Genomic DNA, 22,667 nt, shown 5'->3' on the forward strand with positions numbered 1-22,667 from the left:
TTGTTTAAAAGTTTAAAATATGCGAGTGAATAATTTTTTAAAGTTGTTTTTTTTAAAACTAAATATTAGACATTTATTAATGATTCCAAGCTAAAAATGACAGACATTTCAAATAATAAATACGTTTACTTCTTTTTATGGCAAAGTTGCAACAAAACTGGTTGCTCGACGTCTGTAAATGGGGGTTTCCGGGGTAAAACGGACAAATTAAAAATAGTTCGGGGACTTATTGCCATGCTATGGCAGCATATAGACATATTGTTCTATCAAACACAACAGTTCTTATGGCTTAAAATACAGCAGTTTATTTTAAAGAGGGATGCAAGAGAAGAAACTGCTTTTTCAGCCTTGTCAGTGTTTTCCACCATAGACTGATACAATGAAACAATGATTAGCCACTTGTCTTCCCACTTGTCCTCGGAACTCCTGTGGTGTGGAAGAGTAAAATCAGCTTTTCTCCAATAAGTGTGGAAAACATTTAACAGAGGGTAACAAGTTATTTTTACATACAGTGGTACCTCGACATCTTATCGTTTCGACATACAATCTTTTCGACATCCGACGAAAAAATTGACGTGCCATTTGTTTCTACGTCACCAGTAGGTGAATAGTGAGATAGTGTAAAGCGCTTTGAGCGCCTTGAAAGGTGGAAAAGCGCTATATAAGTATAACACCATTTACCATTACATCTGACGACATGCTCGAAATACGACGATTTATGACAGTGCTGCAGTTTTTCCTGCAGGATGGTCGCACGGTGGATTTTCTAGTGAGAGAAATCAACATGGATTTCAAGAAGGTTAGTGCAGGTGGTGAAAAAATGAGACAGGTGATGCTTACCATTGAAATGGAGATGATAGAAAAATATGAGTGTGGTCTTCTCGTCCGTAAACTGGCTTGACAATAAGACTGTAGAATGTCTAAAGATCTCGACTGCCGTTGATATAAGTTAAGGTGACAATTATTATTATAGTAATATCACCTAAGAAATTGACAGCTTCGTCAAGTTTTTAATCATTTATTTCAGAACTTGTGCAACACAACACGCCTACTGCCCGCTGCAGTTAATGCCAACAACAAAACACTAAAAGAGAAAGGGAAATCTTTATCGCACCTATCTCACTCTGTCACATCAGCACATTCGAACCCAATTCGTTATATGATTACAGGAACTATTATTACTATTATTATTACGATTGTTATTCATAATTTGTTTTGCTATGTGTACTGTACTTTTCGGACGATAAGTCGCAGTTTTTTTCATAGTTTGGCTGGGGGTGCGACTTATACTCAGGAGCGGCTTATGTGTGAAATTATCAACACATGATATCATTTCACATGTTATTTTGGTTTTTTTAAGAGGATGGTTTGGTAAACTTGTTAGCATGTTCTTTATGCTATAGTTATTTGAATAACTCTTAATAGCTATGGCCACGTTCGCATTCTGACCTTGGCAATGTGTGTTCAATTGTGTTATTGACTTTTTTTATATTGAAATGCATGCTTTTAGTTTGTGGCGCTTTCACGCCCAAGTGGGGGCGCACTCGCACTTGTTTGCATGAAGAAGAGTGCTCACACGCCAGAAGAAGACGGACAGGTACGCAGCGTCTTTGAGCGAGTGGGTGAGAGAGAGAGACATGGCTGCGAACCTACGTTCATTGTTTATTCTTGTAAAATATCTCGTGTATCATCTTTTCTGTTGTTGTTGTGTGTTTTCCACCCGCGAATGGACACTTAGAGCCAGTTGTTTGTTTGAAAGATGTGCTAATGCTAGTGAACGCATGCTAACCGTTTGCGTCATTGCTGTAATAGCGCCTAATAATCATTTATTTACGTTGATCCTAACCTGTTTGGTATCGAGGACGAAATTGATTCAGCAAATTATACGGACGTCCAGCATCGTCATTTGGAAGTTTAGCTCGCTGTATAGCCAGGACCGAGCCGTAGCGTCATGGTGAGGACGGACATTTTCGTTGGGCATTTTATGGCTGGTGCGACTTATACTCAGGTGTGACTTATAGTCCGAAAAATATGGTAATTGCCATTTGTAATCATACCAGCAGGATTTATTAAGGGTTTAGTATGGGTTTTCGGTCTGTGGAACGAATTAATGGAATTATAATATATTTCGATATGTAATGTATGTATTTCCAGTATGTATTTCGACTTCACAAATAAGGTCCTGGAACGAATTAAATTCGTATGTAGAAGTACCACTGTACTACATAGTAATAGAAACAACCAAAATTATGTGATTTTCAGAAAGCGAAGTATTTCCCCTTTAAGTAAACAAATTACCAGAAATAAGCAGGAGAATGTTCTCAAATGACTGACAAAATTGTGGACTCATGTACTTTTTGGGGGGAAAAAAACATTCACGTCATTCCTATTTAGCAACTCCCCTGCTTTGTTAACGCGAGTCATTTATAATTAGCCAGCCTCCATGTAGAGCGGGTCAACTCTGAGGCTTTGTGCAGCGTGCAAGTGGGTCACCACGGCAAGGAGACGAGGGACAAGTGCATGATGGGAAACGCCGAGGGAGGAGTTGAAAAAACGCATTTCTTACATCACAGTGTCGATAATAAGTAAGATTGCCAGTTTAGTGTGACATTTCAGTGGCACTCTTGTAGTCATTGTCAGTAAAAAGACGGTCATGGTGTCACGTGACAACTGACGCAACACGACAAGCTCGGTGGCATGTTGTCAAACGGAGCGCGCTGAACAATGACGCCTGTTTCTTTTTTTATAATACGTTGTCATTATGGCCGCCAAAGGCTTTTGTTAGTGGCAGGCGGACAGGAAGTTGGTAGCTTGAAATTATGCTTGCCTTCCTCTTGGGACTGCGGGCCATGGGAAACACCTGTGGCGGGACTAAGGAAGGCTTTATTTTTAGAGGATGATGTAGGACAATAAAAAGCTGAAAAGGACTCCAGGGACAGGCTTGGTCATACGAGTTTTTTGTTGTTGTTGTCAGCTCATTTTTTGACAGTTTTCGTCATGTTACGTTTAAGTCGGTTAGTTGTTTTGCAAGTGTTTCTTATATGAAAGTATACAGGGTTTCCCCTAGAATTTTTGGAAGCTGTGGTGGTGGGCTGCATCGGAGTTGGACAGCTTTACCATGTTGTGCCATGGTGAAATTCTGTCATATCATGACACAAGAGATTTTTTTCCCACGTTTCCCCAAGAAGAACAATACCAAAGATCTATTTGAAATATTTCATTATCCAGGCTAATGTCGTAGCTCATGACCTACGTTACATGTACGTAAAATGCATAGCTGATTACAGCTACATTACCCTACGTAATAATCTGACTTTTTTTCTCGTAGCAATAGTACGACTTACATCTCGTAGTCCTTTTTCCTTATATTTGGCCCTAATACGTACTACATTACTATAACAATAATAGTCTTTCTGTTAATGGAACAATGACGGAGATTTGCATAGGGAGGTTAGGGACATCAACTAGCAACTTTTCAGGATGCTCAAATCGTCCCCACCAATTTATAAGCAACCTCATTTGCATTATATAATGATTTATAGAGGTCATTTAGATAGAATTGACCCTACCATTATTCAATGGATTACTTTCATTATGTTCAGACTTACAGTACACTGACGCCATTTTTTCCCCTCAAACACATGTTTGATTGGCTGATGACTAGTTAAATTCCCTTGTTTTCAGTGTAAATCTACTAGAAATAAGTGAAATTATCTGCCAGTGCTTCAAGTATATTTTCTCAGATTTCTTGAAATAAGATTATTTTCAGCTAGCTATTTTTCTTGACACATTTATTTTAAGCAAAAAGAGTATATTTAATCTTAAAAAAATGAAAATTTTTTGTCAGAAATATTTCTAATTCAAGAATTGATAGTTCAAAACATTGTTAAAAAGCTTTTTTCTCCCTTGATTTGGGTGAAAAATTACCAACCTTTATATGTATGGGCTTAATAAGAGCAAATGGTAATATTTACCTAGAGTAAATTGAAAAAAAATGACCCATTAATTTGTTAACTAGTCTTTAACACTCAAAACAATATGGAGAAAATTATTCGACTCTACAGGATTAAGACATTATAAATTTGCAGTGTGAAAGTTAATACAGATGTATTTTTGCATTGATCAATTAGCCTGTCAATTAATTTGGTTCATATTGGTGAGAGATGTAGCCTTGACCTCCATTCACCCAATCTGTTTGGTCTTATTAATGTCCTGTCCCCAGCAAAAAGTGCACATATAGGTTATGCTGTTATATCGTCCCTACCAATATTGAGACCAAACCTACGCCCTTGTAATGGACCCATTTCAAGGAGTAGGGGAAAATTCGAATTGCTGTGTAAAGAGTTTTACTAGATTAAGTGAGAAGGTGAATAGTTTTGTTGTTGTCCGTGAACTACATTTCCACACAAATGCACATAGAGGTACCATTTAGCTTAGCAAGGAGACGTATGAGTCATTTTTCCCAGAGCTCGCAAAACTTGGAAAAAAGCGCGTTTATCAAGGTTTTGTTAGCCGCGATTGCGTATATCCGTCTACCGTAACAGCCTGATAGCCCAGATTTAAGTACGCCCGCCCCTCTACTATTGAATGCTTCTTTGACGTTAGCACAGCGGTGCTCTAAAAATAGAGCAAGGCTCGATTTTTGGTGTGCTCTCGGTGCAATTTTACTCAAACAAGTCCACCGCCAAAAGTCCAATCAAAAATATTGTAATGCCCCAATGGAGGGAGGAAGGAGAGGAGTCGGTATTGGCTTACTCACTTTAATGTGGCAACAATAATAAAGAAAAACAATAACAAAATAACAGCGGGCTGCCGCGACATGCATCTCGCTGTCTTGCTTCCTTTTACGTCACAGCTCGTCTCTTAAGGGGGCCGCGCTTAGTTACGGACATTACAATGCACAATGAATAGGTTGCCACTGAACACTTCACACTAGGATGCCGCTGGTTTGAAACGGCCTTTAAAAAAAAAATTTGTTTTGCAAGGCGTGGCGGCTTTTATTTTGGTGTGGCGGTGTGCCACAATCTTTTATATGTAGGGGAAACCCTGGTATAACTTTTATATAAAAAAATATATATATAATCATTTTCAAAATGATAACATACAAAAAGATGAACTAGGATTTGTTTGCATTTGTTTTTGTTATTTTTTCATATAGTCTTTGCCCTATGTGCCTTTCAGCCTTTACAGTTGTCTATGTATAGCATGCTGTTTAGCTGTTTTATGGTTCATCTTCAGCTGTGTACGGCTGTGGACAGCCTTTTTCTCATCTGGGGGGACTATGTAATGGTCACTTCTGTGATCCTCTTTGTTCCTTTGGACCTCCACCACACGGTGGCGCCTCTTTATGTTGTATGTTTACTTTCTTCTTCAGTTGCTACCTACTTTTTGGGGAGTCAAGTGTGATCATGTGTACATGGTCCGTTGTACTCCCGAGTGACGAGTGGTTGAGCTGGATTTATTTTTTTTGTCTATTAAAAGTGCATAAGTGGACATCTGCTCCCTTTTTTTTACCTTTTATGCACTCATCCTGCCCTGCCACGCGTTATACCAGCGGGGTTGTGTGCAAGAAGCCGCCGGTCGTCAGCAGAGTGGCATTTTTGGTGGACAATCAGCCACAAAATGCAAGCCACCTCCGTATTAAAATGTGTGCCATGATCCCAGTATTTGACATAATACAAAATACGACGTTTACTCACTTCCTTGTAAGTCCAATGGTCCCACAGTAGGGATTGTTTTGGCCAATATCCACGGTGAACGGGAACCTTTTGAAACCCAAGAAGGCTCACACGCCTCTACCTGGTGCAGCAACAATTTTCTGCAGCCGTTTGTTTGGCGTGATGTGAAAAATAAACAAATTAATCCGCAAAATCAGCTGAATCCGCAGTCCATCTGCACGCTGTAAAGCCATGCTGTATTGTGAGATGCTGACCCGGGTGACGTCGCATTCGTCCTAAACCCGAGACTGAAGCCGGAAGTCACTCATTTTCATGGCGCGGGATTCAAAATTTGAATATAGAAAACGATCGCTTCCACACACATCCAAGCGGTCCATTTCATTCAGGAGCATAAAACACTGCGTGAAATATGAAATAAACATGCTTTTTGGTGTCATACACACTTTAAGACAGTCGGGCAAGCAAAAATGATCAACAAAATACTAGTAGCTTGATGTTGTCTTTTAGTTGACAGTTGTAGCGCCTCCTGCTGCTTTGTCATGAATTTAACAGCCTGACAATGTATTTATATGCAAATGAAAATGTCCATTCATTCATTTTCCATATTTTAACCGAAATAATTCAAAGTTGACATAGAATTTTTCCCACTCAGATTCTGAGTGCTTCGGCCTGACTTTGTGAGGAACTGTGGCCCTAAAATAATAATCCTATTTTAATCTGCTCCCCCCCCCCGAGGTTATGTGTCCCGGATTATCAAACATGAGGACGGCACATGGACTCAAATCTGATGTGATACGCTCACTCACTAACCAGCATGTTTTTTGTTTTTGTTTTTTTTAAATTATTATTTCATTGGAGTAAATGAAGGTTAAATGTTAAGATGACATCATACCTGAGAGTATTTTCCACTCGAAGGGTTCGTTTCACAGCTCATATGGGAAGGTGTTATCTGTTGCTACTTACTACGGGTGGAATGGTAAGCCAAAATTCAGGGAATGAACACATAAAAAGTAAATAGCATTTCTTATGTGTAAACAGGAAATGAATCAAAAATTTAAAAAGTGCTTACAGTCCAACAATCAGTCTAACAGATCGTTATGGTAGTTATTTAACTATTATTATATAACTATTATTTAATCATTTTTAATTAATTGACATTATTTGAATCAAAATATTGTTACTCATGTATTTTGATTAAAAATTTTAAAATAAGAATCATAAAGGAAAAAAGAATATTCTAGTATTCTTTTTTGTATTATTACCGTAATTAAATTACCAAAAAATATAGGAAAATAAAAATCGTTGTTGTTCAGTTTTTAAAATATTCATTAATTTTACCACATGTAGTAAATTAGGAAAAAAAGAAAAGACTAAATACAGTAGGTTTTTTAAAACTTATTTATTAAATATCATACAATTTGAAATCGATCCATCCATTTGATTCTTGAATAATTATCGTTCGATCGCCATCAGCTCCTCCCATTAACTTCTTCAATGCCATTGATGATGACAGATGTACAATCAAGTAGTTCTTCTGCTGTAAATTTAAATGAGTTTGCCACTTATTCAAATGGATTGGACGTCTTCGCCAGCAATTGCAACCAATTACTACTTAAAATGGATCTTCATGAATTTCAATGGATCAATGAGAGTGAATGAGCTAAACGAGAAAAGTACATAGAAAAAAATGTATACACTGCTGGCCAAAAGTATTGGCACCCCTGCAATTCTATCAGATAGTTCTCAATTTCTCCCAGAAAATTATTGCAATTAAGCCTGTTGCAATATGCAAGGCAAGGCAAGGCAAATTTATTTATATAGCACAATTCAACACAAGGCAATTCAAAGTGCTTTACATCACATGAAGATCATAAAAATCACATTTAAATCAACACAACGTAAAAACCAAGACAAAAGATCGCATTTAATCACAGAATAAAATTAAATAAATAAAAATAAAACAAAAATAAAAATAAAACAAAAACTACTACTAATAATAATAATTGAAATCAGCAATGGAGATAAGCACAAAAAGAATAGAAAGCAGGTAGATTGAAATATATAGACAGTTATGGATATGCAGTGCTAAACAAAATCGTTTTTAGTCCTGATTTAAAAGAGCTAACAGTTTGAGCATACTTCAAACGTTCGGGTAGCTTGTTCCAGAGGTGAGGAGCATAATAACTAAATGCTGCCTCACCCTGCTTGGTTCTTGTTCTTGGAACATGCAGAAGACCGGTTCCAGACGACTTTAGGGGTCTAGATGTCTCATAGGAATCTAACAAGTCAAGCATGTATTTTGGTCCAAGGCCATTAAGTGTTTTTTAGACGAGCAGTAGAATTTTATAGTCTATCCTTTGACTCACTGGAAGCCAATGTAGCGATTTCAAAACCGGTGTAATGTGGTCCAGCTTCCTTGTATTTGTGAGGACTCTGGCTGCAGCATTCTGTACTAGCTGCAGCTTCCTGACTGATTTTTAATCAAGACCTGTAAATATACCGTTGCAATAGTCCAATCTGCTGAAAATGAATGCATGCATAAGTTTTTCCATGTCTTGTTGAGTCAGAAGCCCCTTAATTCTGATTATATTTTTTAGATGGTAATAAGCGGATTTAGTGACGGACTTTAGATGGCCATCAAATTTTAGGTCTGAGTCAATAATTACGCCAAGGTTTCTGACTTGATTTGTAGCTGTAAGTGACATTGTGCTAAGTTGGCTGCTTATCTTTGACCTTTCCTTTTTTGGCACAAAAATGATCACCTCTGTCTTCTCCACATTTAACTGGAGAAAATTCTGGCACATCCATTCATTGATTTGATGAATGCATTTACTCAGGGAGACTAAGGGACTATAATCATGTGGGGACACAGAAATGTACAGTTGTGTGTCATCTGCATATGCGTGATAGGAGATGTCATACTGTTCCATTATCGGAGCTAACGGAAGCATATAGATGTTAAATAAGAGTGGTCCAAGAATTGACCCTTGAGGGACTCCACACGTGAATTGGGTTCGTTCTGACTGATAGTTTCCGATTGACACAAAGAAATCCCTATCATGTAAATAGGATGTGAACCATGCAATAATTTGCAATAATCCATTTATCGCGTGATAAATAAAAATGAAGGCGGTAATTTTTCCGCTGCGATTTATCGCCTCGCGTGCATGTGCGTGCGCGCGTGCACGCACGTGCTGTTAAAAGTTCGGATTCCTCGTTACCAACTGCGCAAAATGCATCTTCGTTCCAGGTCTGGCAAAAACTAGCGCCGGAGCCAATCATTCCCATTATATCCTATTGTTCAACATATACCGGCCGCGTCAGTGCTCTGGAGTGACTGTGGACCATCTATGGCGCGCCGGTGTTGTTGACGTGTGGGCGCTCCCATCAGGAGTGACATTTCACGCGGGGCGGCTATTTTTCGGCACAACGCCGGATATTTACAACGAAGTCCGCAAAAACATTGTTATCGACTTGGCTCCGGCGAACAACCTCGCTTTGACAACAAACAGCTGAATGAAATTAAGAGTGCTGTGCTTCAAACTCGTCCTGTTTATAAAGGTCGATTGTCATATGCTGGTGTTGTGTAGTAATGAGCAGACGTGACTTCAGCGGCGCTTGCTAACTTTTTTAATGCGCGCACACACTAGATATCATGAAATGGCAAACTAGATGTGCTACGTCCCATGCCATTGGCTACGTGAGCCCAGAGTGATTATGGGACACGTAGTCCATATATTACATCGATGAATTCTGAACTGTCACGACTGAATGGAAGTTAAGAAGGCCAAATCAATCCATACCAGTGACTATAGATAATGTTGCAAATATTGTTAATTCAGTACGTGACACAGATGGATTCGGACCACAAATAGGATGTCTTGCTCATGTAGTAAACCTAGCTGCTAAGAGAGCTGTAGCCATCAACAGTGTGCCCTGCCTCACTTTACAAACAGTAAAGATTGTTCTCAGCACTTTTATACAAATTTTTTTCAGATCAGTAAGAAGTAAGCACATAAATATTATGCACTAAAATGCATGTTTATATGATGGCAATTTAATTTTTGCTAGTTTTTTTTTTTTTTTTTTACAGAGCATTAAATGTATTGGTTCGGAGATGGAAAATCGTGTCTCCCGTAACAAAAATCGTACCGAACCATGACTTAAGTGTATCATTGCATCCCTATGGAACACCATTGCAGAAGCTATGACGGGAAAAGTTTTCATTTACCTAAACGCTTAAGTTATTAAGTGCCTTTTTTTTTTTTTTTTTTTAAACACATTTTATTTATTCTGTGTTTCTGTGCGGTATTAATGCTGTTGTTTTTTACTTAAGAGGCATGGTCTATTGTATTTAGTTGTGATTTCTTAAGTATTTTTGAATTTAAGAGTAAATATTTATCGCTTTGAAATGGGTGTATTTGATCTATTAATATATACTGTATTCGCACTGTGTTATTGTAAATTGGTTAAAAAAAATTTGGGGGGCGTAATAATATCGCATATCGCAATAATTTATGAGAATAATTATCGCACACTAAAATTTGTTATCGCGACAGGCCTAATTGCAATTACAAATGCTTTGGTAGTAATATCTTCATGCGTTTTGCTTGCAATGAAAAAAAAAAAACAATTCAATCCGATTCAATTCCAGTCATTCCAGACAATTTTTCCCGATCACATACATTTTGGCAATGCATTAAGAAAAAAATGAATAAAACTCGGACGAATATATACATTCAACATACAGTACATAAGTACTGTATTTGTTTATTATGACAATAAATCCTCAAGATGGCATTTACATTATTAACATTCTTTCTGTGAGAGGGATCCACGGATAGAAAAACTTGTAATTCTTAAAGGATAAATGTGACTTTGTATATTGTGACTAAATATTGTCATCTCGCCATCAGTTGTTGAGCTTTCAGTAAATTATACTGTAGGCATTTAACTGTTCTGCCCAAATGCATAATGGGAAGTGGAACCATGATTGTGCGTAGTGGCACCAATTGATATATCTTCTCTGCGTTGGGAAATAACATAGGGTGTTAAGAAAAAAAGATCAACTAAAACCTTGCTTCCCCACATTGCTCTACACGATATTACTAATTGTTGAGAGAGGGACTGTAAGGCTTTAGCCAATTAAAAAAATGCTCCAAAGACTGCCAAAATGCATTTTACTCATTTTCCGCTGCCTTTTAGCTCTATATATAGGTAAAACGGCACCATTATAATTTCAACGCGACAATGCGTGAGTACGTCGTGCAGCGCATGCGTTAATTGCTTTAAATATATTAACGTGATTAATTTAAAGAAAATAATGACCGCTGTTAACGCGATAAATTTGATAGCCCTACTTTAAGCCAAAACTAAAGACTCTGGATGAGTGTAAGGCATTTTGTCTATAACGTTAAATACAAATAGAAGACGATTTAATTTAAAAATACATATATATTAAAAAAAAGGCATGTCCGATATTTTTTTGCCGATTCCGATACTTTGAAAATGACGTGATCGGACATCCCGATCGATCGAGACATCTTTAGTGGCAATACTTTTGGCCAGCAGTGTATATAAAATCTGAAACATTTAAATTCACAAATTCTCGCCAAATCAATGCAACAACAAGGACTCTTGTCTGCATCATTTTTTTGCTCGTTGAATATAGTAGTGAGGAGATGAGTATGTTACAAAGCACTACTTTATTCATTTTCAGTTTGCCAACTGACACGCCAGGCAGTCTTTATTTACCAATTCATGTTGGTTTATATTCCGATATCCTCTCCAAGGTTCATTTTTCTCCCCCAAGGGTTGTTATGATTTTAATCCATCGCCATCAGAACGTGGCGCACAAACATTTCGGGTTAGGTTCCGCATTGCGGACATGACAACAAGAAAGAAAAAAACTATTCGCCCACAAATGTCAAAACACATGCGATCCTGTGGAGGTACGCTGGCCGCGATTCAATTCGAAGCTAGCTCCCCGGCTTCTTGTCGCCACGCCAACGCTCTGACGAGGACCAGATTCCACGGGCCCGACGCCTAAATTAGATCAGGGCCGCGCCGCGTTCAAAGGCTTCGCGGCAAAAGCGCCGGCAGGGAATCCTCACATTATGGAAATAATGACCCATCGTGGGTATCGGTCATCGTTTGATTGTCGCTCGAGTCCCAATGGGAACTTCAATTCAATTTACATGCAATGTAATTGAGGTAAAAAAAAAGGGCATGAGGACTGAACTACAAACAAGTTGTCATTCACTTTATCTACTTAACTCATTGCCTGCCATTGAGAACAATAGATGTCCAATTCATTTAAACTGTGATTGGACGTCTAGCCCCGTCAAGGGCAGCCAGTGAGTTAATAAATTGCTTCAACAATTTTTTTTAACAAAAATTCTGGCATGAGGAAAAAAGGTACAAACAGACCCCAGGCTGTTTTTTTTGTTGCGCTTCAAGGGAAAGTTTGCCTCGTCCTAACTTCCTGTTTCCTGTTTTTCCTGCCGCAGAGGAAGGCGAATACTTCCTGAAGGTTTTGATCCCCAGCTACGCGGCCGGCTCCATCATCGGCAAGGGCGGACAGACCATCGTCCAGCTGCAGAAAGAGACTGGAGCCACTATCAAACTGTCCAAATCCAAAGACTTCTATCCCGGTAGGAACAATCATGGATCAGTGGTGGTCAGATTGAAATGGTCGGTCTCTGAAAAGGTGAAAGATCATCAAAGATGGACCAAGATTTCTATTCAGATTGCTGAAGAATATTAAATAGCGCTGAAATTATGAATTTATGGTGGCTTGCTTGGTAGTTGTTTTGATCAAATTGTTGTGTTATTTGTTTCAGCATAGAAAACTGGATAATGGTTTGGCCTAGTTGTTTTCATACAATGGTGTCTACTGTTGTATTTGAGCATTAAAGTGCCTATGACGGGATAAATAGCATTATCATGTGAATTAGAATCAAATTTTGAGAAGATTTGACTATATTAAACAATTTGGCAAACGCAGATGACGAGAAATTAAGTCTTTTAATCTGCCGTTTAGCCACGCCTGTCTTTATAGCGCTCTAGCGTCCCCAGCTGGAGGATGACGTGGCAGGGTCACGATTTCAGCTAAATTAGAATTCAACCCATTGAGAGGGAAGGTTCAGAACGAGGAAAATATGACACAGAGCAGCAAAAATGTCATCATTGCTTCAATCTCTCTACTCCAATATTTTTACAAGATATTATTTTTATCTAAGTATTTTCCCCAATTGCTAAATAAATGGTATGGTCATGACAAATAAGTCTTGTGCTAAATGGAATATGAAATATTAAAACTGCATTTATTCAGTCTGACATGGCAAAATTACTCAATAATGGTCAAAACTGTCGACTTCTTGCACCTTCCGAACGATATTTTATGCCACCATAGTTAGTCCGGCTTTTTTCATTTCCCTACCCCGGCTTTGGAGAGCGTAAACAAATCAGGAGGCATGACATCTAGCCAACATGCTAACCCAAACCGAGTGGCGTTTCCGGTCTTATTTGCACCTTTCGAAGCGAAAAATCACACAAAACTACCCTGGATCATATCACATGGCGGAGGGGTTGTCGATTGTCTTCGCCGATCGGCAACCGCACCGGCAGTAAACAAGTGACAGCTCGCTGTTCCCCTGCTGCGGGCAGTAGAGCTCGTTTGCCGGGGAAGCAGCTGGGGAATGACTGCTGGACAAACTGGCCGACGTCGGAGGAGCGCGTAGCTGACCAAGCCCAACCCGAGGATCATTGATCAGAATCCTATATTGCCTGTGTTCTGCCAAATTTTGCACCCTGATCATATTTTACTCCCAAAGCTGTTGTGGCTTTGAATAAGCCCTCTTTTACATTTAGTTAGACTCTCAATGTTATCCACAAGCGCTAAATAAACAAGTAACATCGTAAGCATATGTGTTCAACACGAATATTTCGTAAATTAATGCTTAACGACACAGCGAAGACGTAAACAGTGAGAGAGCGGCGTGCAGTTGTTGTGTGCAGCTAACATGGCGGGATGACTTTTCTACATGTCCGGCCATGATCAAACGTAAGTAAATATTCCTTTATTGAAAGAAAGTTTGTAGTGTTTACTTTATAATTACTTTATTCGCAGCCATTTTTAAAACAAAGTAGCAATTTCTGATGGGGTACAAAATTCGACAGAACACCGAGCACACTAAGAGGGCAATAAGCAGAGTATAGCGCTCTCCCGGTGGGCAAGCGAAGAGGACCGAGGGGGGTGTGTGACAAGCCGCCGGTCATTGGCCGAGTGGCATTCTCGGTGGACAAGGAGCATTGTCAATTACAAAATGCAAGCAACCTCCGTATTAAAACGTGTGCCATGATCCCAGTTTTTGACATAATACAAAACACAACGTTTACTCACTCGTAAGTCCAATCGTCCCACAGTTGTCGGATTTGTTTTGGCCAATCTCGAGGTGGGGGTTTTTGAAACCCAATAAGGCTCACACGCCTCTCCCTGGTGCAGCAATAAAGCCCTGCAGCACATTTGGCTAGCATGATGCGAAAAATAAACGCATTAATCCGCAAAATCAGCTGGATCTGCAGTCTATATGCATGCTATGAAGCAATGCTGTATTGTGAGATGCTGACCCGGGTGACGCCACATTTGCATTCCTCCTCAAAACAGGAATTTATTCCTTTTCATGGCGCGGGATTCAAAAAATTGAATAAATAAAACTATCACAAGCACATTCAAGCGGTCCATTTCATTAAGGAGCATAAAATACAGCATGAAATATGATATAAACATGCTTTTTTTGTCATAGGCACTTTAAGCTAACTGCTAGCAAGCATTCAAAAATGAAGTATATACTTTAGTGTATGATATGTGTAATTTTCTTTAGCTTTCCAGTTGACCTTACCTGGGGTCTAATAACCTGAAAACCATAATTGAACTGTTTTTGAGCAAACAAAATTTGCCAAAGGTTGCATTATCATGGATTGATCAACATATGATTGTAAAAGAGATGCTTGGTTGGTGTCCGGAATGATGGATGATCATGAATGATTTATGGCTTGATACTTGGTAAATGGATTTTTTTTTTTTAAATAATTGGTGGCTGAATGGATGATTTTTTTTTTTTTGTGGAAATGAAAAATGCAAAGATTTCTGTGTGACAAAAAGGAGTCACATATTCAATTCTGCGCTTGAGTTTGAATGATTTTGGGCCTTGTCAAGAATGACCCAAAAAGTATTTTTTTTAAAAGCACTTAGGGCTGCAGCTATCGAATATTTTAGTAATCGAGTAATCGGCTGAAAATTCTATCGATTAATCGAGTAATCGGATAAAACATTTTTTTTAGGTAAAGAGCAATTATAACTAGGCCTGCAAGCAGGACTGAACGGGCCCTCGCAATCTAGCGCAACTCGGACGTCACGCAACTCGGACTGTGTGCAGGTCAGGGTGGTGGCAGATCCTCCTCTCTAATCATCTCATTAGAACCTAACATGCTCGAAAGTCGCCTATTTACATTCCCACACCCAAGAGATAAAAACCCCTATTGGAGAGAGTACTACAAAAAAGGAGCCACTACTGAGCTGTGCAGCCAAGCCCTTATTCAAAACCAAAATTAATCTTCTAACTGGGCCAATTCGACCAAGTGTGCCAACTATTGTGGCTCTATAAGCTCCCTGAGTCTCTGAAAAAAAATATTTCCTTTAAATGGCGAACAAAGGGTCGTCACGGCAACAGACAGAGACACGTGGACATGGGCCGTAAAAAAGTATTTTAATAGGTCTTGAAACTACAATGACCAACATGAAAAGAACTGGACATGTTTTGGAAAAACGAGTGACTTTCTATCGCCACTAGTTGGCGCTGTAGGGTTGATGCAAATGACCCCTACAAGGCCCTTCAGGGTATGACTCTCAACAAGCACGGGAAGTTTGGCGCAGATATCTTGTATATCTGCCGAGTTATGACTGTTTAAAGTTTTTGGAGAGAAAAATTGTTGACAGTCATTTTCACTTTCCTGTTTGGACCCCTCCGCTTCAACGAAACTTCAATATTTTTCATCAGGCACCTGAAGACAGGTCTTAAGGTTTCCCTTATGCAGGTTTGAGGTAGATTGATTTTTTCCCTTTAGAGGAGGAGTGTGTCCCGTAAAAAAGGGCATTTCCTGTTCCCACTAGGAGGCGCCAGGCACAAATGGTAAATTTTCAATCCAGTCCTGCTCAGGCTGGTATACCTCACACACATGCCAGATTTAAAATAGATTGAACGTTGTATGAGGGAGTTATCAGTCATTTTCCGAATTCGGTGTTTTGGCGAAAAAATGGAAGAATTTGGCGCCCCGCCCAGGTCAGGCCCATGAATGAAAACACACCATTTTTATAACTTAAGATTTCATATGCCTCATGAACAGTCTCACCAATTTTGAGAATGATCAAACTAATTCCCTAGGTGCCAAGGTGTAAAATGTGCACACTGTAAATCGATAAAAAGTTCACATTCAATCCAAAATACCCGATTTCCTGTAGGATTTGGAATGTGTGTGCAAGAGACTTTTTGGAGCAGTTTTGCACAAAGTTTTGACTCTCCAAATTTCATCACTCTATGTTAGAAAAACCTAAATGGAGAGACCTTTTTGAAAATTTCAAGGGGGCGCCACTGAGCCATTTTGTTAAATTTTTTCGTAACGTTGCAAGATTATCGAACGTTATCCAAAGCCGCATGTATGTGCAAATTTTGGTGAGTTTTTATGCATGTTCAAGCCTCCAAATGTAAACTCCTACTGTGAACCGATAAAAATTTCACATTCGATCAAAAATACCCGATTTCCTGTTGGATTTGGAATACGGGTGCAAGAGACTTTTTGGAGCAGTTTTGCACAAGGTATCGACTCCCCAAATTTCATCACTCTCTGTTAAAAAAACCTAATAGGAAACGCCTTTTTGAAAAATTCAAGGGGGCGCCACTGAGGCATTTTGCTACATTTTTTTCGTAACATTGCAAGATTATCGAACGTTATCTAAAGCCGCATGTATGTGCAAATTTTTACGAGTTTTTGTGAATATTCAAGCCTCCAAATGTAAACTCCTACTGTGAACCCATGAAAATTTCACATTCGATCCAAAATACCCGATTTCCTGTTGGATTTGGAATATGGGTGCAAGAGACTTTTTGGAGCAGTTTTGCATAAGGTATCTACTCCCCAAATTTCCTTGCTCTATGTTGAAAAAACCCAATAGGAAAGGCCTTTTTTAAAACTTCTTTCTGTCGCCACTAGTTGGCACTGTAGAGTTGATGCAAATGACCCCTACAAGAACCTTCAGGGTATGACTCTCAACAAACACGGGAAGTTTGGCGCAGATATGTTGTATATCTGCCGAGTTATGACTGTTCAAAGTTTTTTGCGTGACAAATTGTTGAAGTTCATTTTCACTTTCCTGTTTGGACCCCTCCGCCTCAACGAAACCTCAATATTTTTCATCAGGCATCTGAACACAGGTCTTAAGGCTCCCCTGATGCAGGTTTGAGGTCAACAGATTTTTTTCCCTTGGAGGAGGAACCTGTCTCGTAAAAAAAGGCATTTCCTGTTCTCACTAGGGGGCGCTAGACCTAATGGGTAATATTTCAATGCACTCGTGTTAAGGGTGGGATACCGCATATACATGGCAGATATGAAAAAGATTGAAAGTTGTGTCAAGGAATTATTAGCCATTTACTGAATTCGGTGTTTTGCCGAAAAAATGGCCGACTTTGGCACCACGCCCAGGTCAGACCCGTGAATGAAAACACACCATTTTAGAAACTTAAGATCTCATATGTCTCCTGAACAGTCTCACCAATTTTGAAGATGATCCAACTAACTCCCTCGGCGAAAAGGTCTCAAATGTGCACCCTGTAAATCGATAAAAATTTCATATTTGATCCAAAATAACCGATTTCCTGTTGGGTTTGGAATATGCGTGTAAATGCTTTTTTGGAGCGGTTTTGGACAAGGTATAGACCCCCCAAATTTCATTGCTCTACGCTGACAGACCCTAATGTTATAGGCCAATTTTAAAATTTCAAGGGGGCGCCACTGAGCCATTTTGTTATATTTTTTTGCAACGTTGCAAAATTATCGAAATTTACAATTTTCCGGACGTATGTGCAAATTTTGGTGACTTTTCGTGCATGTTCAGGCCTCCAAATTGGCCGTTTTCATTTGCCCTGAAAAATAAAAATAAAAAAAAATAAAAAATAAATAATCCTTTGCAAAACAATAGGGCCTTCGCACGCTTAGTGCTCGGGCCCTAAATATACATGAGAAAAAAAGACATTTAATCCAATATTGAACTATTTTCAGTCAATCAGTCTTTATTTTCAATGTACATTGTTAAAAACAGCCAACAATTGCATCTCAGATGTGACTAGAAAAAAAAATTCACTGCTTTCACTCAAAAAACTTCTAAATTTAAAAAAAAAAAAAAAACATTTTTCTTACCTAAAAATGTAATTATGCTTGATAACACACATCACTTGAAAGCTACGCGTTTTTCCCATGTGTTTAAATTGAATTTCCATTTGTGTCAAGCTATTTTTAAGTTCTAGTTAAGTTTTAAGTTAGTCTAAACTGTAAGTGCTGATAGGATTTTGAGTTTTTGCAGTGTTCAAAATAAATGTATGATACTGTACCTGCTGTATTGGAGCACATTAGGGACCAGTGCTACTTGGTGTTTTATTCAGCAAAGACTACTGAGCCAAAACTGACAGTTAGCTTTATTATGTTTTAATTTTACACCCTCATCACGCTACAGCGCTGGGTTTTTACAGATTAAATAAAGCCTGTATGTAAGACACGTTAGCCACGCATCGACGGTGGTCATAATCAATAGAAACCTAGCCCTCCGAAGGGCTAACGTTACGTGAGCGAGTGACAGTAACGTTATATTTATTAGCGATGAGAAGTCTACTGCTTAAAGATGGCGGCTGTTTACTAACGCTGCCCAGATGCGGCCGAGTCTGTCATTTCGCATCTAGTCCTAAATGCATTTGATATCTATGAGACACATCGGACACTACCTGCTACCACACTAGCATCATGCGGGTGTAGTTTTTTTAGCAACATCGGCGTAGTTTGTAGCGGCTGTCAGCTGCAGTAAGGTGTTTATTTTTATTTTTTATTTTTTTATTGCTTCTTCCGCTACACCCGTGACGTCAGCGCGTTGTCCCGCATTAAAAGCAGTCCGGGCAAAACGGGATGCTTAGAGCTGGCAAAATTAAACGATTTCTCGAGGTGAATAAAAGTACTCGCATCAATTTTTAAACTCGAGTTGCTCGAGTTGCTCGAGTATTCATTTCAGCTCTAGTTCAAATAAATGTATGATACCTGCTGTATTGGAGCACATTAGGGACCAGTGCTACTTGGTGTTTTATTCAGCAATGACTACTGAGCTAAAACTGACAGTTAGATTTATTATGTTTTAATTTTACACCCTCATCACTCTACAGCGCTGTTTTTTTTACAGATTAAATAAAGCCTGTATGTAAGACACGTTAGCCACGCATCAACAGTGGTCATAATCAACAGAAACCTAGCCCTCCGAAGGGCTAATGTTACGTGCGCGAGTGGCAGTAACGTTATATTTATTAGCGCTGAGAAGTCTACTGCTTAAAGATGGAGGCTGTTTACTAACGCTGCCCAGACACGGCCAAGTCTGTCATTTCGCATCTAGTCCTAAATGCATGCGATATCTATGAGACACAACGGACACTACCTGCTACCACACTAGCATCATGCGAGCGTAGTTTTTAGCAACGTCAGCGTAGTTTATAGCGGCTGTCGGCTGCAGTAAGTTTATTTTTATTTTTTTTTATTGCTTCTTCCTCTACACACGTGACGTCAGGGCGTTGTCCCGCATTAAAAGTAGTCTGGGCAAAACGTGATGCTTAGAGCTGGCAAAATGAAACGATTACTCGAGGTGAATAAAATTACTCGGATCAGTTTTTAAACTCGAGTTACTCGAGTTGCTTGAGTATTCGTTTCAGCTCTAAAAGCACTACAGCTAACCAATTCCTTCCTGCATTAATAGTTCATATTAAGATTATTATTCATGTTGCTAACTTGTCAACAAACACTATTTTAAACTCACGAGCATGTATAGTTCTAGCTAATCATGTGTGATTATTATAAAGAAAAAAAAAGCAAGAACCCATGGTGAACAATACATCAAAAAACACTGATATGTCAAGCTGGGGGTTGTAAAATAATGTTTGCGGGCCTCAACTGGCCCCCTTGCCACATATTTGATACCCATCTTAGTTGCTTAAAATTCCCGCCGTGTGCTACATTTCGCTGCACTGTTGTCATGGCAACAGCTTGTGTGTATCTGTCTGTGTATAACACAGCCACTTGCCAGCCAATCCCAACGCCAGAATGTGCGTGTGTATATTTTTCCCTGCTAACACACATTTCTATTTGTTTACCACTAACACGGGTGGCCATTTTGTTTGTTTGATTCGCCGAACAAGGCGCCGTTGTTGTCGTTTGAGCCCGGCCCGCCGCACCCGCCGCATACACACACATTGCGGCAGGTGGGCCTTTTGATTTGTCACCCAGGAAGAACCTTGTCTCATTTGCATACAGATGCCCCCTTCAGCGCACACACAGCTTCTTCAGTGGAGACATGAGGAGTAGACAAGCGTCTCTTTCTTTTCTTTCCTTCTTTCACCCGCTCAGTTAACTCATTCACCATTGACGGCGATAAACGTCCGAATTGTTTGAAATGGAAAGGGCTAGCTGCGATCGCATATCGCTGTCAGCCCTCCCAGATCAAATGGATTGGACATCTATCGCTGTCCCTGGCAGCCAGTGAGTCAACGCGCAAGTCTGGAAGGAGACGTCGCATCTAATGTAGACAAAAAGGACTTTTACTGCAGCATTTTGGCCAGAGCGTCTCATTCCTGTCCTCTCTCGCTCCTCGGAAGACATTAGTCACTTTCTTCCTCGCTCACCCCCACCTTACCCGTTCCTCAACTCCCCCCCCTAAATTGGACTGTACCACTTTTCTCTTATGTGAAAGAGAGACATTGAAGCTTGAAAATAACCTTGGCTCTCAAGGAGGAGATGCACATGTGATGTTGCCATGGCAACAGTGAAATATCTACTTTAGTACACCTGCTATTCCTGCATCCTTCCTTTCCTAAACCTAACTTTCTACCGTCATTCTATTCTTTCATTGCCCAATAGCCATTTGTTCTTTTGCATCCATTGCTGAACCCGGTAACACTTTACAATAAGGGTCTCTTAATTAACATTAGTTAATGCATTTTTAGACAATAACTAATGTTTAAGTAACATTACTACAGACATGTCCAAAGTCCGGCCCAGGGGCCAAATGCGGCCCGTGGTCAAATTTCATCCGGCCCCCAGCCTCTGTCATAAAATCAATAACGTCCGGCCCGCATACAGACTTAATAAATTGGTCACCAGTACTGCTACCAGCATATGAAGTAGCTTACACACTAAATGCTGCTCTTTATTTACCCATTAAAAGGCAGCAGCACTCTAAGCAACATTACCCCGTGTGACCCTTTACTTCCAATTTTCTAAAATAGCGACAAGCAACAAAAAAAGTTGACTGCAATGGCCGACGCTTCAAGGATAGGTGGAAATAGGACTATTTTTTCACTAAAATACACAACAACTGTGTCTGCCTCATTTGCAAAGAGACAGTTGCTGTTTTTAAAGAGTTCAATGTGAGGCGATATTACCAAACAAGACACGCTAACATGTACGATAAGATTACAGAGAAGATACGCAGCAAGAAATTGAAGCAACTTGAAGCTAATTTAATTTCCCAGCAGCAGTATTTCGCAAGAGTCGAAACAGAACGCCACAAAGGCTAATTGCGAGATTGTTGAAATTATTAAGTAAAAAAAAAAAAAAAAAGCAAATGTGACACACAGAATGACTTGCTAAAATTTGCCTGAATATATTGTTCTACGTAAGGGACGTCAGCCAAGGTCGGCCCCCCACATTTTTACCACACCAAATCTGGCCCCCTTAGCAAAAAGTTTGGACACCCCTGCATTACTATAATTAATATAATTGCTTATCTAGCATTTATTAATATATTAATTAACATGAGTTAGTGCATTCGCTAATGCATTAGTTAATGCATAACCAGACAGTAACTAATGGTTTGGTAAAATTAAAAAAAAAATATATATATATGCCTAGGCATGTGCCGGTATGAGATTTTCACGGTACGATGACCGTGAGCAAAAATACCGCGGTTTCACGGTATCACGGTATTGCAATTATAGCTCCAAAATTTTGAGATGTATGGGTTTAAAAGAAAAGAAAAAAAAAAGTTTTTCCCATTGAACAGGATTTTTTTTCAAAACATATTTGCAAATTGGAACATGAATATAATGTGAAAATAGATAAATTAACAAAAAATAACAAATATTTTATATAAAATTAAAATAAATAGAACCTAGACTATACCCACAGCCACAGCTCAAGTTGCTCAATATTAGAGTAAGAACAAGATAATTGCTATAAAAAAGTATAAACACTTCTAAATAAAAATATACACTGTATGACTTTTTTTGAGGGGGGGGCTCAAGTGAAGTTTCGCTATTTTCAGCCACTGTGTCAACTCTGGTCTACATGATGCCATGCCTTTGTGTTAAAAAGAAAGAATTCATTAGTTAATTAAAGTTAAGTTAGTTAAAAATGTATAAGTTAGTTTTATAAATTAGTTGAAATGTAAATATTGTTGAGGAAAGGTTTCATCTACAAAAAAAAAAGTGAGGAGTGAGACCTCCTTTCTCAATTAGCGATCTTTGACGCGATCCTTTTTCTTCCCCCCTTCTTCCACTCAAGCTTGTTTCTCACTCAGCGGCTGTGAGACATAAAATCTCGACGAAGCTGCTCTCCCAGCTTAGCCTAGGCTAACATTCGTCTTTGTAAGTTTTAGTTAGTTTGTATATTGAATTTGAAAGGAAAATG

General features: G+C 39.1%; 1 protein-coding gene across 3 annotated transcripts in view; it reads left to right on the plus strand.

Moving 5' to 3' along the window:
- Positions 1-22,667, plus strand: part of LOC130917960 (RNA-binding protein Nova-1-like) — a 135,481-nt gene that overhangs the window by 25,412 nt on the left and 87,402 nt on the right. For all 3 annotated transcript variants that reach the window (XM_057839762.1, XM_057839763.1, XM_057839761.1), the window contains one exon: positions 12,188-12,331. In XM_057839762.1, the coding sequence (XP_057695745.1) occupies positions 12,188-12,331 (144 nt within the window). The remainder of the gene's footprint in view (positions 1-12,187; positions 12,332-22,667) is intronic.

This window comes from Corythoichthys intestinalis, chromosome 6 (assembly GCF_030265065.1).
Source record: "Corythoichthys intestinalis isolate RoL2023-P3 chromosome 6, ASM3026506v1, whole genome shotgun sequence".
In the NCBI taxonomy this organism is placed as follows: domain Eukaryota; kingdom Metazoa; phylum Chordata; class Actinopteri; order Syngnathiformes; family Syngnathidae; genus Corythoichthys; species Corythoichthys intestinalis.